We start from the raw sequence: 17,903 nt of genomic DNA on the forward strand, positions 1-17,903 counted from the left end.
AAATAGCATCATGGTGTCGTTTCTCCCTTGCTTCACGTGGAGGCTGTTGTGCACAGTTGTGACCCCAGCACAGGACGTTTTCCGGGAAATCGGATCTGGAGTGAATTCAAAATAAACCCAGACAGAGAACACAACTGCACCTTGAACAACATGATTTGAAGTGCACAAGTCCACTTAACATGTGGATTCCTTTCAATAAATATGGTGCAGCAATGTAAATTATTTTCTCTTCCTTCTGATTTTCTTAAAACAATTTTCTTTTCTCTAGCTTGCTTTATTGTAAGAATACAGTATAGAGGGGTAGCTGGACAGCACAGTCAGTTAAGTGTCTGACTCTTGATTTCTGCTCAGGTCATGATCTCGTGGTGGTGAGATCAAGACATCTTGCCCCCCATTTCTGGCTCAGCAGACAGTCTGCTTGAGATTCTCTCCCTCCCCCTCTTCCCCATTCATTCTCTCTCCCTCTCTCTCTTTCTGTATCTAAAAGAGAGAGAGAGAATACAATATGTAATACATACAACATACAAAATATGTTTTCTTTGACTGTTTATGTTATCCTTAAGTCTTCTAGCCAACTGTAGGCTACCACTGGTTAAGTCTGGGGGGAGTCAAAAGTTAAATGTGGATTTTTGACTGGAAGAGGGCAATTGGCACCCCTGAACCCCAGGCTGTTCCACTATACATTTTTTCTTTTATCAATAGACAATAAGATCTCATTGTAGAATTTGATATTTTTGCAGGGCATTGTGCTTTTGAATTATTCTGTACTCACCACTATTGAGCAAATACACCAGTAGGGACTGAGTCATCTTCCCTGGTGAGGCACCCTTTCTCTTGGGACTAGTGGGGAGGGGAGTGCACCCCCGGGGTAAATCTTTTCTCACTAACAATAGAACTCTTGTTGGTGGTACCAAAAGCTGTAGCAGTTTTAATACTTTAGTTAAAACCTGGTAGTTGTTTTTCCCTTTTAATACATGAAAAAACTCCTGTTAGAACTAGTGTGAGTCATACATCATAAAACACGCAGCGTTCGAAGTCCCATGGGTTTGAATGCCAAACAACACTGTAGGCTTACCATTTTAAAAACTGCACTGTAGAATGCCAGAAAACATATGTTCAGCTTTCTAATATTAAGTAATGCTATCGTATTTTTTTTAAACACAGAACTATAAAGTAAACCATTCCTAAGTTCCAGTGTGATGCCAGTTACCTTAAAATCTTGACAATGACATTTAATTCTTGTGCGTAATTCTTTTTCATTGTTTTAACCCAACAAGCAGATATAAAAAACAAAAACAACAGCAGCAAAAGACTGAGAGAAAATGGATTCAAAAGCACTTGCCTGGGGGTATAGCTCAGTGGTAGAGCATTTGACTGCAAAAGCACTTGCTTAATAGTTCTGGCCTCATTAAAAAACCAGGGTTAACAGTAAACCCAAACTGTCTCCACAACGTGTAGAGGTGCATGAGACTCTTGAAGATGCTGGTGGTTATTTCAAACATCCATAAATGCAAAGCCAGCAAAACAATAATTTTGCATCTAAACTCTCCTTCAGGCAAACCATAATCTCTAGAATACTGAACTCTTCAATTCAATTTAACTAACAGGTTGCAGACTGGTCACTCGAAAAGAAAATAACACTAGGGGCACCTTGACCATAAAAATTGGAATGCATATTTACAGTAATCTTTATTTGATATATGCAAATATTTGAGAGAAATGTTTTTCTCACTCTTCAGACATTAAAACAAGAGATTTCTCAGGAGTGTCCCTTATCAAAAATAAAATTTATAAGATAAAGTAAGGCCAAGGGGAGGAAGCATTTTACAAAGTTTAATAATTGCTAATGAGTAACTCCTGCACTGATCCACATCAGGGGCAGGTTCAGCCTGTGTCTATGAACTTGGAGAAGTAGTTTCTGCATTGCCCAGATCTTTGTATGGCTCAATTTACACCAGAGAGTGCTCTAAGAGAACTTCATTGAACTACTGTGAAACACAGAGCTGATATATATTCTCCATTGTCTCTATCACCCTTAAAACTATCCTGCCAGAAATGTGCTAACTAAATTCTCCAAGTACAAGCTCCGAGGAGCAATTGTTACCACACTGCAGTCTTGTGTCTTTGAGCATAGTGAGAAAAATTTTGTGATCATACTGCCCCATTCTGGCCAAAGAGAGAAAATTAGGTTAGTCTTTGAAAAGAAAATTTTTGTAGTAAAATGCATTTCACTAGAAGATGATGTTTTCCAAAAGGGCAAAGCATCTAAAATGGTATATAATGTAGAATAAAAACTCAAGGAAATCTATCACCCCTTATATGAACAACTTAGGAAGAAGATTTACTGCTAATGCTATTATTTCCATGTACACATCTATTACAATTCTTGTGATTATGTAATGCTACTTGCTATACACGAATGTGAATTTTAAAAGATTGACTTATTCATGGGTTGGAAGAATTAATACTGTTAATATGTCTATTACTAGCCAAAGAAATCCACAGATTCTGTGCTATCCCTATCAAAAGTCCAAAGGCAAATTTCATAGAACTAGAACAAATACTTCTAAAGTTCATATGGAATCATAAAAGATCCCAAATAGCTAAAGCCATCTTGAGAAAGAACGAAACTGAAGGTATTATGCCCCTTAACTTCAAACTATACTACAAAGCTCTAGTTATCAAAACAGCATGGTACCAGGATAAAAACAGATGCACAGATCAATGGAACAGAATTGAGAGCCCCAAAATAAACCTGCACATATATTGACAATTAATTAATGAAAAAGAAGCTAGGAATAGTTTCTTCAATAAATGGCATGAAGAAAAATGGTCAGTAGCATGCAAAAGAATGAAACTGAACATATCTTACAGCATACATAAAAATCAGCTCAAAAGGAATTAAGTATTTGAATGTAAAACCTGAAACTATAACATTCCTAGAAGTAAACACAGGTGGTAAGCTTTGTGACATTGGTCCTAGTGATGCTTTTGCGAATCAGACTCCAAAGTCAAGGGAAACAAATGGGAATATATCAAACTAAAAAGCTTCTACATATCCAAGGAAACCGTCATTAAAGAAAAACCCTCCCGAATAGGAGAAGATATTTGCAAATTATGTTATTTGCTAGAGGTTAATATCAAAGATATATAAAGAACTCATAAAGGGTGCCTTGGTGACACAGTCTGTTAAGTGCCTGACTCTTGGTTTTGGCTCAGGTCCGGGTTCTCAGGGTCATGAAATCGAGCCCTGTGTCAGGCTCCCTGCTCAGCAAAGAGTCTGCTCAAGATTCTCTCTCTCTCCCTCAGTTTCCCCCTGCTTGTGCTCTCTCTCTCTCTCAAAAATAAATAAATAAATAAATAAACCTTTAAAAAAAAAAACTCATACCACTCAACAACAAAAAACAACTTGATTTTTTTTAAAAGGCGGAGAATCTAAATAAACATTTTTCTAAAGAAAACATACAGATGCTAACAGGCACATGAAAAGATGTTCAACATCACTAATAAGTAGGGAAATCTAAACCAAAACCCCAACGATATGTCACCTCACATCCTCTAGAATGGCTATTATCAAAAAGACAAAAAATAACAAGTGTTGAAAAGAATGTAGAAAGAAGAAAACCATCATGCACTGTTGGTGAGAACTCAAACTGGTGCAGTCACCATGGAAAACAGTATGGAGGTTCCTCAAAAACTTAAAAACAGGACTATCAGAAGATCTAGCTATATTACTCTTGGGTATTTATCCAAAGATAATGAAAATACTAATTCAAAAAGACATACATGCCCCTATGTTCACTGCAGCAATATTTACAATAATCAAGATATGTACACAACCTAAATGTCCATCAGTGGACGAAGGGATAAAGATGTGGAATGTGAAGTGGAATATTACTCAGCCATAAGAAAGAATGAAATCTTGCCATTTGCAACAACGTGGATAGACCTTGAGGATACTGTGCTAAGTGAAGTAAGTCAGGAGAAGAAAGTCAAATACCATATGATTCAGTCATATATGGAATCCAAAATCAAAACAAAACAAACCAACAAAAGCAAAACAAAGAGAAACTCATAGACACAGAGAATAGGGGAAGGTGGATGTGTGAAAGAGGAAAACAAGGTCAAATGTAGAGTGACAGATGGTAACTAGATTTGGGGGGTAACCACTTTGTAGGGTGTACAGATGTCAGATTATAATGTATACCTGAAGCCCATACAAAAAAAGAATTATATACATGAGGTTAAAAAAAAATGTCTTATTGAACTATTTGTATTAACTCAGATGGGAAAATGGACATATGCTCTAAATGGCAAATATGGTAATTTTCAGAATTAATTTGTTTAAAATACAAACAATATTATTATTAAAGTTACTGAACTTTAAATACCAAAAAAGTCACAGTGATATTGAAAAGGAACTCTAAGACATGTACAAATTCCCAGCTATAGTGATTATTCACTTTAAAGTTATTTGTCTGGACTTGGTGGCTGACTTTAATAAGAATAATAATAGTAATGACAGAAGTTGACCTTTATTGACCATTTATTGTGCTGAGTAGCTCTTTACACATAATAATTCATTCATTCTCTTAATATAACTAGAAATTAGGACCTATCATTATTCCCATTTTTCAGATAAGCAAACAGAGGAAGAGAGAGAATTAGCTACTTGCTCAAAGTTACACAAGTAAAGGATAGTTCCAGGATTCACACCCAGGCAATCTGATGCCAGCATCCTCTCTCTTCCATTGTGCTGTATAGAGAGGAAACACATCCATCCATTTACCTCTTTATATGTGGTATATCTAACCATTACATTCTGAAAAAAAAAAAATGTGATACCTTGTCTATACTGCAGTTTATTATCAAGATCAAACAAAAATATTAATTCGGTATGTAGCACTCTACTATAAATAATAATATAAATCAATAAAAACAAATGCCATATAAAAGCACACATTATCAAGGGGTGCCTGGGTCGCTAAGTTGGTTGGTTGAGGCATTGGACTCTGAGCTCAATGGAGAGTCCGCTTGAGATTCTCCCTCTCCTCCTCTACCTCTGCCCCTCCCCCCCAGCTATACACACTCTCTCTTTCTGTCTCTGAAATAAACAAATAGATAAAAAAAGAACACATTACCTTTACATGTGTATGTGTTTTTATGTGTACAGTAATTATAGAGGTATTAGAAGTTTGAAAAAACTAGCACTTGTCTTCATTTTCCTGGGCCATAACTAATTTCAAGTATGTGAATTTTTGTTTTTAGCATTAATTATCAAGTTTCCCTATTTTTAAATTACCTGAATCTTTGTCCATAGCTTCAACCCTTATGACAAACTGCCCTGGACTTTGGTTTTCTTGAACTGAAGCTTCATATAGGTTCTGCTGAAACACGGGTGCCTCATCATTCACATCAAGAACAGTGATCGTCAAAGTCTGGGATGAAGAAAGTGCTGGTGTGCCATCATCAAGGGCCAGAAGGGTCAGAATGTGCTGAGGCTTTATTTCATAATCCAAAGGACAGGTGGTTGTTAGTAAACCTGATTTGAAAGAGAAAAAGAACAATATATAATAAACATTTTCTAGAGAAGTTGTGCTTACTCTCCCTTTGTCTAACTTACTTAACCTGCTAACTGTCCTGAAGCTTTCTTTGCTAAAGAATAAATTTTATGAAACCAACATGAAGTTTATATATTTTCAAGAATAAAAAGGTAACTTTCAGTCAAAAGGGTCATTCTGGTTTAAATTATAAAGATGAATGAGAATTCAGAAATTATCATATACCTTTACCTACAGAGATGATTACATCTAAATTATTTTTTTACTTTCATTTAAAAAAAATCCAGCATAGCAGCACCTGGGTGGCTCAGTCCGTAGAGCATGCAACTCCTGATCTCGGGGTCCTGAGCTCAAGCCCCACACTGGGCATGGAGCCTACTTAAAAAGCAAAAGAAAAGCATACAAACCAAAAATCTAGGTTGTAACAGTAAGTGCTTCCATGTCCAATGACACTTCATGTCATTTGCAAAAAGGAGAGTATGGGTACATTCCTTAAGATAAAGAGTTATAGTTTCTTTATACTGTCTCAGTCAACTATCTTTTTTTTTTCCTAACAAAAAATAGGAAGACTAACTCAGGAAATAAACTTCACAAACAGAATATGTCTCCATTTATGCATATAACCCATTTAAGCATATAACCCATCTAAACAGTATTATAGTTAAAGTATTACACATATGTAGCTCTCACATGATTCCAATCATCACATTTTTTTCCTTTGAAGACTGCTGTTTGCTTCTCAAGCATATACTCATCCTATGAGAACTTACCTTGAAATAATTAAAGAAGCTTGCAGATTTAGATTTTATAAAGTAGTTTTTCAATCAGTACTGATCCCTCCGCACTTCAGAGCCAAAGTTGGTGCAAAACTCACTGTGTTTTAAGAAATGTGAGCTTCACAAAGAAAAATAGCCTGTCTCCTCTGAATGCATTCGGCCATATCATTTATGTCTTTGAAAAATATCTCAACTGAAACAGCCAGTACAGTTCAGAGTCATGATAACTATATTACTGAGGCACAATTCTAATTTTATCCATTTACTTTAATGATCTGAAATAGACTTTCCTTAGCCATGTTGGAAAACATTTTAAGTATTGTTGAAACAGGTCCTTGGAGACCCCAGCTCTCACAGAATCAGCAGCTGGGTCTGGACTATCTCTCTGTCAGTTGGGTTTTTAGCTGGTGGTCATGCATGCCTCAGAATGGAACCATATGTACAGGATTTAATAAATATTTTGATGAAATTTTCCAACCATATATAGCCAGCCTAGAATCATGATTTCCAAATCCTATACATTCAGCCCCATTCCAAATAATGTTCTTAATGAACAGTTGGGCCAAATGGTACACATCTGAGATGTTTTTTCTAAGACTCATGCAAAATGACTTCTATATCTCCTGAAAATCAGGGTGAGGGTGTTCTTTACCAATTTCATAAGAATGACACTGCATTCATGTAGCCTTCCATCAAAATGCATAAAACTTTTAGTAGACGTTATCGGGCAACATGGTGATAGCAAGGCAAGTGAAGTGACTACAAAGTGGACTGTGAATAATTGTTTCTGCCAAAAATAAAATGTTATGGCTGATGTGGGAAGTAAAGGTACTCATGCCCATATCAATCCAACCATTTAAAAATACAGTATTTCCAACTACTAACAAATGGATATTTGTATGATCTCAAAGATAAGTTTCCGTTCTAAAGTCTTTGGATAATGCTGATGATTACACATGCTGTGCCTTGATTCACTTTGGTACAATCTCCTACCCTGTGAAGATCTACAGTGCAGAGCAGTGAAGTTTGCTAGTATATATTCATCCCATTAAATGTAAGCTGGCAACAAAGCATCATCAATATTAACAAATAGGTCAGTTACAGGCGGCTGTCTGAGTACAACCCCTGGGCCTTTCATTTACATGAGCTAAACAGTAAAGCAAGTTACATTTCCTTAAAGCTTATACACCTCAAGAACTGTCATTTTAACAGAGGAAAATGAAGCAGACAAATGTGAGCCAGTGATCAGAGACTTTAACTGACAATGAGAGACAGTACCTGATGACTCGTCCAGCGTAAACGCCATGTTTTCATTTCCTGAGAGGATGCTGTATGTTACTCTTCCATTCCTTCCTTCATCTGGATCTTGAGCACTTATGTGGTGCACCAAGGAGCCCACCGTGGCATCCTCTTTGATGTGGGCAATGGGGAAAGACATAAAAGTGGGGCTGTGGTCATTTACATCCAAAATCATGACCTTTGCCATCAGGGATTGCAATCGCCGGTCTGTCACGTTCACAGCCTGGTCTGATGCAGTGACCGTAAGGGTGACAGCTGGAACCCTCTCTCTGTCAAGGGGGGATGCAGTGACTAATGTGCCGAATGAGGGGTGGATGAGAAAGAGACTCATCTCAGGGTGGTGGCATTCAATGAAGTATTGAATTCTACTGTTCAAAAAGCTGCCATCCCCATCTTTGGCATTGAAGACATGCACCAGAGTTCCTACAGGGACATTCTCTTCGACACTTATCACAATGAGCTCTCCTTGGAAAGATGGGGAATGGTCGTTCTGATCCTCCACATCAATATTCAGGAAGACTGTGCTATTCAGGGGAGGGCTTTTGCTATTGTCTTGAGTAACCACCCTGAAAAGGTAATGAGATGTCATTTCATAATCAAGTTTTTTAGAAAGGAACAAGTCTCCTGTTGAGCTATCAATTTCGAAGTGACCATCCTTGTCATCCTCAGCAATGCTGAAATGTATCTTTCCATTATGATGTTGTTGAAGGTGATCAGGTGACTTGAACAAACTCATTATTTTTGCAGGCTTCAAGTTTTCGGGTAAAACTAAGTGTCTAATATTCTGAGAAATGAGAGCTCTCCCTTGAGATAGTGGTATCACCTGAAATAAGAAGGAAAAGGAGTTGTTGATTTGGGTCCTTTTTAAGAGTTGAACCAATAGACGTGATGACATTGCTTTGAAGCTAATTCCTTCCATTTGTATGATACACATATGTTAATTGGTGAGAAAATGTCTTTTTCTATTGTATAATTCCAGTATATCTCTGAAGATTGAAAATTTCATAACATCTAGGAGATAAGAAAATACAGAACTTTCTACCTCCCTGTTTGTTCTAATGAGTGAAATGGGGTTTGGTGAGACCATGCTATAGTTAAACTGAACTGTAGCTTTGTGATTCTTCAATGAGAATGTGGGATGGATAGTTCCTCGAATTACTCTAAATCCTAGACACCGATATATCCATAATGACAACATCTGTGCACATTTATGTATCATGTGTCTTTGTTTATCTGAAACCAGAGATGTGGAAATATTACGATATAGAATTTTCTCCTAACCCACACATCCTCAATCAGTAAAGAATATAATTTGTAAACAGAATTCTTAGGAATATATATTTTTGATTATTATACATATCTGTATTAATATTAGTGATTATCACATGCATGAACAAAGAAATCTAGCTATGCACAATCATCTTATTTTTGACTGGTGATTGTGAATTTCTCCTACAATGAAGACTTCCCACAAGTTGTTTGCTCATTATGATTAAAGCAAAGCCTTTAAATATGGTTCTCAAGTGACTTCTCTAAATTTAAAAATAATGACAGAGAACTACATGATATATTATTGACCCTTGTTTACATACAATTTCTCCCACAAATTTACCAGGTCCTTGTGATTAGGAAAAAGTAAAAGACGATACACTTTTTTGTTCTTCATAAGCAAAGCAACATAAATGTCTATGTAGTGATAAAAGTAAAATAATCTTGTCAGGAACTATACAAAGTTAAAATTAAAAGTTACTGGGATCTAATCATTTCTCAAGTGATAATAAAAAGACAAATCTGCAATGTTCTCTAAATTAAATTAAATTTAAATTTAATAATAAAATTAATATATAATATAATATTTAATAATAAAAATAAAATTTAATTAGTTTAAATTGAAATTGAAATGTTCTCTAAAATTGGCATTCATGTATTTAAGCTATCTTCATTGTACACATTTACATAAAAAGCTAACAAAAACCTTCTGAACATCTTTTCACACTATATGTTGATGATGGAACATTACCTGGATATTTTTTAATTCAATTAGCCAACATACAATACATCATTAGTCTCAGATGTAGAATTCAGTCATTTGACAGTTGCATATAACACCCAGTGCTCTTCACATCCTGCGCCCTCCTTAATGCCCACCACCCAGTTACCCCACACACCCCCCACCTCTCCTCCAACAACCCTCAGTTTGTTTCCTACAGTTAAGAACCAGTCTCTCATGGTTTGTCTCCCTCTCTGATTTTTTCCCATTCAGTTTTCCCTCCCTTCCCCTATGATCCTCTGCACTGTTTCTTATATTCCACATATGAGTGAAACCATATGACAATTGTCTTTCTCTGACTGACTTATTTTGCTCAGCATAATTACCCCTCCAGTTCCAGCTACGTTGATGTAAATGGTAAGATTTCACCAAATGAGTAACATTTCAGTGTGTGTATGTGTATGTGTTTGTGTCTGTGTGTGTGTATACTACATCTTCTTGATCCATTCATCTGCTGATGGACATCTAGGCTCTTTCCATAGTTGGGCTATTGTGGACATTGCTGCTATAAACATTCGGGTGCACATGGCCCTTTGGATCACTACATTTGTATCTTTAGGGTAAATACCCAGTAGTACGATTCCTGGGTCATAGGGTAGCTCTATTTTTAACCTTTTGAGGAACCTCCATACCATTTTCCAGTGCACGAGGGTTTCCCCTTCTCTGATTCCTCGCCAGAATCTATCGTTTCCAGACATGTTGATTTTAGCCATTCTGACTGGTGTGAGGTGGTATCTCACTGTGGTTTTGATTGTATTTCTCCGATGAGTGATGTTGAGCATTTTTTCAGAACATTACCTGGATATTAATGACGGCCTGGCCTTGAAGAGGAGGCTGTCCCTGGTCACTGGCAGTTACGGTCATCCTGTAGGAAGGTCTATAGGTATATGAAAGGATAGTGGTTGTTCTTATTTCACCACTGTTTGCATCAATCTTGAAGTGATCAGAACTGTCTTCTATACACACACACACAGATTAAGAAATTGATGTTAACTGACAATGCAGAAAGAATTAACGAATCTACATACATCTGTGATAATTTTGAAGATTTATTTGTTTTAGGCTCTCAGAGTGTACGAACATAAAATAATCCTAAAATATAGACAGGAAACATAATTGATTTTTGACTGGTTTACTATGGAAATTTTCAAACATATGTAAAAGTAGACAGGATGATATACTGAGCTCCGCACAAAGATGACATTGACCTTATATTGAGATTGCATTGAGATGACTGTGCCTGTCATCTGGCTTCAATAATTATCAACTCATGACCAACCTTCCCCTTTACCATATTCCCCTTTACCATCCTCCTTGGAAGCAAATCCCTGAAACCCTATCATTTCTTCTGGATATATTTCAACATGAATCTCTACTTATTGATGATCCTAGAGAACAATTCATTATAGGAAAGTCAGGATAAATACTTGATGCCAAGCTTTTATTTAACAATGTTCAAAATAATGGAGTGGTTCTCTACCATCCTCCTCCTGGGCTCCAACTATGATAATTAAAGGTTTGCTTACCTCTGTTTTAAGAATCATTAAGCGTGAATTTAAACACATTAGCAGGGTTTCAACCTATTGCCATTATTTTTCTTCTCTATGTTCAAATTGTCCCATATTTGAACTTCAGGATTCGTTTAAAGTTGATTCCTGAACTTTTCTAATATGATCCTAGAAGTCTTTAGTAAGCCCCTTATATCTGGTATAACAAAATTGCACAGACTCATCTTGTAAAGATTTCCTGTCCAAGACCTGGAGTCAGCCATTTCTTCAAGGACTCCTGGTTCCTTCTGGTGGAACATGGTATTGGGAGGTTATATCCTGAACCTAAGTGGGTGTTTCCAGGCCAGTCATTGTTTCTGGCCTTTTTCAGTGCACATACTAACAAATGTCATAAGTTCATACTGGTACCTGTATTTTTTTTTAAAGATTCTATTTATTTTTTTGATGGAGAAGTGAGTGAACACAACCATGGGAAGCGGCAGACAGGACGAGAGGGAGAAGCAGGCTTCCCCACGAGCAAGGGAGCCCGAGGTGGGGCTCCATCCCAGGACACTGGGATCATGACCTGAGCCGAAGGCAGATGATTAACCAACTGAGCCGCTCAGGGGTCTCCATACTGGTACTTCTAATCAAATTGATTATATGGGTTTTTTGTTAAATAACAGATTTATATTCTTTAATACAATTTAAACACTTCAAACAATCCAAAAAACTCTTGACAAAGACTGGAGTTAGTTAGTGGCTCTCTTTCATTCTTTTGTTCCATTTTGATGAGTCATTATCACAGAACAGACACTTTACCAGTCATAGGAAATATAAAGACAAATAAAAAAGAACTCCTGCCCTTAAGAAAGTTAGAGGATAGAGCAAGAAATTATGTAAATCTATTAGTTGTGATTTCTACACTTTGAGCCATTTATTTATTCTTACATGAATACTATATGAAATTTTTTTATTTTTATTTATTTTTTTAAGGATTTATTTACTTATTTGAGAGAGAGAGAGTGGAGCGAGAGGCAGAGGGAGAAGCAGACTCCCGACTGAGCAGAGAGCCCCATGTGGGGCATGATCCCAAGACCCTAGGATCATGACCTGAGCTGAAGGCAGATGCTTAACGAACTGAGCCACCCAGGCACCCCTACTGAAATTTTCATAAGTGTTATACATGTATTTTTTTTGCATTATATTTATTTTTATTTATTTTCTCTTCTCTCTCTCTCTCTCTCTTTTTTTTTTTAGAGCACAAGTGGTGAGGGTTGGGGCAGAGAGAGAATCCCAGACTCCACACACAGCGCTAAACTTGGGTGGGGCTCAATCTCACGACTCTGAGATCATGACCTGAACTGAAATTAAGAGTCTGAAGCTTAACTGTCTGAGTCAACCAGGCATCCTACATTATATTTATTTTTACCTTTCTATTTTTTCTTTTATTTTGTAGTTGCTTCTATTTAGCAATTGGATGAAGTAAAAGCAAAGGTATGACTAACATAATATACACCATTATTATTTTTATTTTTTACCATTGCTTTTTTATATTGCTACACCTCAAGTATCATTTTCAAAGCTAATTTTGAAAAAGTCAATATTTCAAATATTTGGAAATAGATGATGAACAACCATGAAAACATTTCGAAATTACTCAATTCCCAGAATGTCTTCAAAAGTTTTAAATAAATAACATAGTATAAGTACAGCAGAGGAACTGGGTCTACCCCCAAATCTCATTTCCCTCCTGCTTCCCTCTAACTAGCCTCTTTTCTAAAGTGGTGGTTTATCTTTCTAGTCCATATATCTGTGAATAATATATAGCCTGGTTTTATTTTCTTCTAGGAAATTCCTTCAGGATTATGTCTCAATATATTAATTTCTGTGTGTGTTTACATGTGTATGTGTGTGTGCAGGCTCATTATCACTGAATATGTTGCCTTTCAGATCTTGTACTTTCCCAAGCATGAACATGATAGGCCTTTTCATATCTTTCTTCTTTAAGGTCTTTCATGAATAATTTGTAATTTCCTACATAAAGGTCTTGAATGTCTTTTTTTTGAAATGCTCCTCCTTATGCTCTTAACAGGATGGTCCTGATTTGGTCCTGATAATGTGAAGGACTCTCTTTTAAGAAAAATACGACAATGTTACAAATACAAATTGTCTACTGCCCATTACTCCTATCCCAAAGGAGCTCCTCAAGTGAAGGGACCCGAAACTTAAACTTCATTACTTCACAGTAAATCTGCCCCAACACCCTATGGTTTTTCTCTGTTATGGTGAGTGAGATTTTTGAAAATCTGCTTCAGTTTTTAAATGCTAGTGATTTTTATGGGGGGTTCCTGTGTAGTTCAGTCTGTTGAGTGACAGACTATTGGTTTCAGCTCAGGTCGTGATCTCTGGGTCCTGAGATCCCGCCCTCTGTCAGGATTGGCGGTTGGCAGAGAGTCTGCTTGAGATTCTTTCTCTCTGCTCTCCCTCTGCCTCCCCCCACAACAACTCTCTCTGTCAAATAAATAAATAAATCCTTTAAAAAATAAATAAAATGTTAGTGATTTTAAAAAAGAATTTTTTTCTTTCTTGAGAAAAAGAGAAAGCATTAGTAACAAGAAATAACATGTCACATTTCATGACAAACATGAAAAAGCAAAAAATATCTTTAAAACTGGTGTAAAATATGATGCCAACTAACGCTAATCACCAGAACAAATCTGAAGCCTGTGCATCTAAAAGAAAAACATAAACATGAGCCTTTCTCAATGAAGTTCCAACATACATACAGATACATGTACTGTCACATTTTCTAAGTATGATTTACTCTGACCTTAAGAATATTAAGTCTTCTTGGACACTTGGGTGGCTCAGTGGGTTAATCCTCTGTCTTCAGTTCAGGTCATGATCTCAGGGTCCTGGGATGCAGTCCCATGTCGGGCTGCCTGCTCAGTGTGAAGTCTGCTTCTCCCTCTCCCTCTGCCTTCCCCCCAACTCATGCCCTCTCACTCCTTCTCTCTCTCTCTCTCAAATAAATAAATAAAATCTTTTTTAAAAAAGAATATTTAGTCTTCATAGAGATTCATAGATGTTTGGCATTCATTATCATATTTCTTTATACTTAATACCAATTTTGATTCACTACTACTTTACTTTCAATAAAGGTTGATTTTATTTCAGATTATTGAACATTATCCATTTAATGTGTATGGTTGGTTGGTTTCTATTTAGGACACAGAAAAACTACTATGATTTTACACTAAACTTTTACATTTTTTTAAAAATAAGGTGATTCTAGATAATCACAAATGTATTTTGTTTGTACCTGGTGTTATTCTCAACATTAATCATTTTCCCAGAAGATAGTAGAGAGTTGGTAGACAAAAGAAGAAATTTTAAAACCTCCTAATCCTTTAAGAAGGGCGACTTTTACCTGAAGATACTGAATATACAACTTCTGCATTGTTTCCTTCGTCAAAATCCTTTGCAAACACAGTTGTAACCAACATATTTACTGGCTGACCTTCAAGAACCTGTCATTAAAACAAACGTCTTAAAAATTGGTCAGTGAAATTTTAGAAAGAAATACGAACCTTTAAGTGAAAGAACACATTGCTACTTAAGCACTTTTAAAACTGTGTTAAGACCCACCTATAACCCAAATGTCTGCCATATAAAAGTTATAAAAATGCAAATCCATGAAAAGAAACAATACTATAAATCTGAACAAATTTGGACAAATTCAATTTGAACAAATTATCTGCAGCATTTGAACTAATCTTGAGAAAAAATCAAATTGACTAATCATAGATTTTGGATATATTTTAAGAATTTCTAGCATCTTCTCATGTTTTAAAAGGTCAAAAATATGCTAAAGATAAATATAAGCCTTTATTTCAGGAAACACACCTGATACAGGTAACATACCTCAGTAGTTAACAGGAACTTTCATGGAATATTGAAATGTACATGGGAGTTGAATTCCCAAGTATAGAGTCCTGCTACCCTACCATGGGATGTTTTAATGATGTAAGTGAAAATCAAAATGATACTCTAAAAATGCCTTGGTAGGATTTTCTTTAAATACAGCTTTGGAAGATAGTTTAAAGTTATGAACTGTTTCAGTCCTTTTTTGTGTTGTTCAATATGCATATCTGAGCACAATTTGAATGTCCAGTTCAGTTGGAGCAACAGCTGTCAAACAACAGCTGGGTTATACACATATAACCCACTCATTAAAAAAGTATAAATACCTCCAAGATATGTTTATTAATTATGTACATGAACAAATATTCTAATTTATTTTGTATACTATAAAACATAGAAAACATGGAAATGAAAAAGAGGAAATCATATAAATATAATTAGAAATTTCGGCAGGCGCTACCAAAGACCAAATTTTATAGTCTCTGGTTGCACATATTTCTATTTGAGAGCTACAGATGTTCCCCTATATTTAACTCACCAGCTTAGAGGCGTGTACCAGTTGCCTATAAGGAGCTCTGGCACCAAGAGATGCATGCAAATTAGTGGGAAAACAATCCACGTCTGAGCATTACTGATAGTGGGGCACCATTATGTTTCCGTACAAAGGAAAAACCACATTATCATACAACTGGATGTGTGATCCCAAATTGCACATATAACCATTTTATTTTATTCTTTACTTAGGGGTCTTCTTCTTTCTTTCTTTCTTTTTTTTTTTTTTTTTTTGACATGTACACAATTTTTAGATCTTCTGGAGACTTATGCATTGCCACACCGAGACTGATTTGATAAATTCACACTTTTTACCACAAGATGGTGCTCCAAACAAACGACTAGGATTATTACAAAATCACTGCAAGACTACTTCACTCCACAAACCTTGACGTGCAGTTCCTCTCCAGGGAGACACTGTGGGAAATATGGCCTGTTATCGTTGATATCAGTCACTGAGACATAAACCACCGTCGTGGTGTTCCGTGGCGGGGAGCCATGATCAGTCACTAGGACAGTCACCTGGTGGTGCACCTGAAGCTCGTGATCCAATGCCACCCAACTAATAAATTCACCTAGGGAGCAGAGAGAACAAGAGGCTGTCACTAGGTACTAGAATGACCCCATCCCAGCTCACTCACAAAAAGGAAAACCAGGCATAAAACTCAGAGTAAATACATCATTTCTAAGTTGATGTACATTGGCAGTTTGGCTCTACTGTTAAATTTTCTGAAGTTTCTCCTGAAAATGCCATCTCCAATTTGTCATTTTTTGTATTTCAAGCTGTCTGCCATCCACCATCTGAACTAAAAAATGAATTTATAAAAGTAAATGATAAAATACTTCATGGGAACTTAGTAATAATTTAGAAGATTTAAAATTATAGCAAATCCCTCTTCATATTGCCACACAGAATAATGGAAAGCACTTCAGCTCTGATATTGAAAGTTCAGGGTTTGGGTCCCAATTTCTCTACCTTAGACATGGAAGGACATCTCCCTAGCATACCTCCTAGGGCTATCGGAAACAAATACAATTCTAAATTTTAAAGTCTTTTGTAAGCTGTGCATTATTACAAATGTGACAGTTGTTATCATTACTTTAAAATAATGCCAAAATACCTTCCTGAAAATCAAATTCATTCTACAGGCAATGGATTAGTTTTTATGGAAATAGTTCTTTGTTATGTCGCAAAACGTATGTGTTGCAATAGATAGTGACTTCCCACTATCCATTGCATTACCATGGATAGTAACTCAATGTATTGCAAGCCTTATTTTCCATGTTTTTCCTCACTGTTTTCTAGAAACTTCCATCATGGTTCAGCCATGGAGACTCAGCCATAAAATCATAGCTGCCTCTACCTGATGCCAAGGACCACTGGAGGCCACACAGTCTCTCTAGACAGCCTAGCTCCTGCTGCAGAGTGCCACCAGTCATTACTTCCCTCACTATTTATGGAAATATCTATTTGTGAGAAAGTCAATATGAAGTAACTTCCAGCTAACATTACCATTTCTAAGATTGGTTTTGCCCTCTTCATCCAAATGAAATGACAAGTGTGTAGAACAAAATAAAGAGTGAAATCAGAAGCCAAAGAAAGAAAATTCATATTTGGGTAAATTGCTAAATTGTTGAGGTGAAATGTGCTATATTTACTATGTCCATCTACTTAAAAACTACATTTATATAAATGTTTATGAGAAGTGTGATCTGCAACAAAAATCACATATCCAACAACTGCATTTTTAAAGCTCCAAACTGTACTTCTCCTCTGAAAACCCTAAACCCTGAATGGCAAGCAGATTTTTACCTGATGAACCAACTCTGATTGGCAAGCCACAGTTAGAAAGTCAGTGAAGAAAAGACTTCAACGCTCAGCCTGGACCTGGGCATGGGGGACGCCGCCGTAGGCTTCCAGGAGAGCTAGTCCCAGACACCATGCCAACTGCTGAGCATCAGGATGTAGAAATGTGGAAGACAGGCAGGACTGCCATTCTCTGAAGAGTGCCCTCGACCCCTGTGTGGTCACCCTGTACCCAGCCCTGGAGAATGGGAATCGTTTGTGAGAATGTAGTCTTGCAAGCCCCTTCACAGACTTTAACTCTTTCCCCCTCAGAGCAAAACAGGGAGCATGTCAAGAATTATCTCTTCTATTCACGGTAAGGAAACTGAGCTCTGAGGTTCAGCTACTTGCTTCGTGCCATATGACAATTCTAGGAAAGGACACCTGGTCTTCTGAGGCTGGGCA

At 36.6% G+C, this 17,903-nt stretch overlaps 1 protein-coding gene across 2 annotated transcripts in view; it reads right to left on the minus strand.

Moving 5' to 3' along the window:
• DCHS2 (dachsous cadherin-related 2) overlaps positions 1-17,903 on the minus strand; it is a 256,876-nt gene that overhangs the window by 79,952 nt on the left and 159,021 nt on the right. For both annotated transcript variants that reach the window (XM_082727429.1, XM_082727428.1), the window contains 5 exons: positions 16,040-16,227; positions 14,607-14,706; positions 10,485-10,642; positions 7,616-8,459; positions 5,303-5,542 (listed from right to left, as the gene is read on the minus strand). In XM_082727429.1, the coding sequence (XP_082583555.1) occupies positions 5,303-5,542; positions 7,616-8,459; positions 10,485-10,642; positions 14,607-14,706; positions 16,040-16,227 (1,530 nt within the window). The remainder of the gene's footprint in view (positions 1-5,302; positions 5,543-7,615; positions 8,460-10,484; positions 10,643-14,606; positions 14,707-16,039; positions 16,228-17,903) is intronic.

This window comes from Mustela nivalis (assembly GCF_964662115.1).
Source record: "Mustela nivalis genome assembly, chromosome: 4".
Classification (NCBI taxonomy): Eukaryota; Metazoa; Chordata; class Mammalia; order Carnivora; family Mustelidae; genus Mustela; species Mustela nivalis.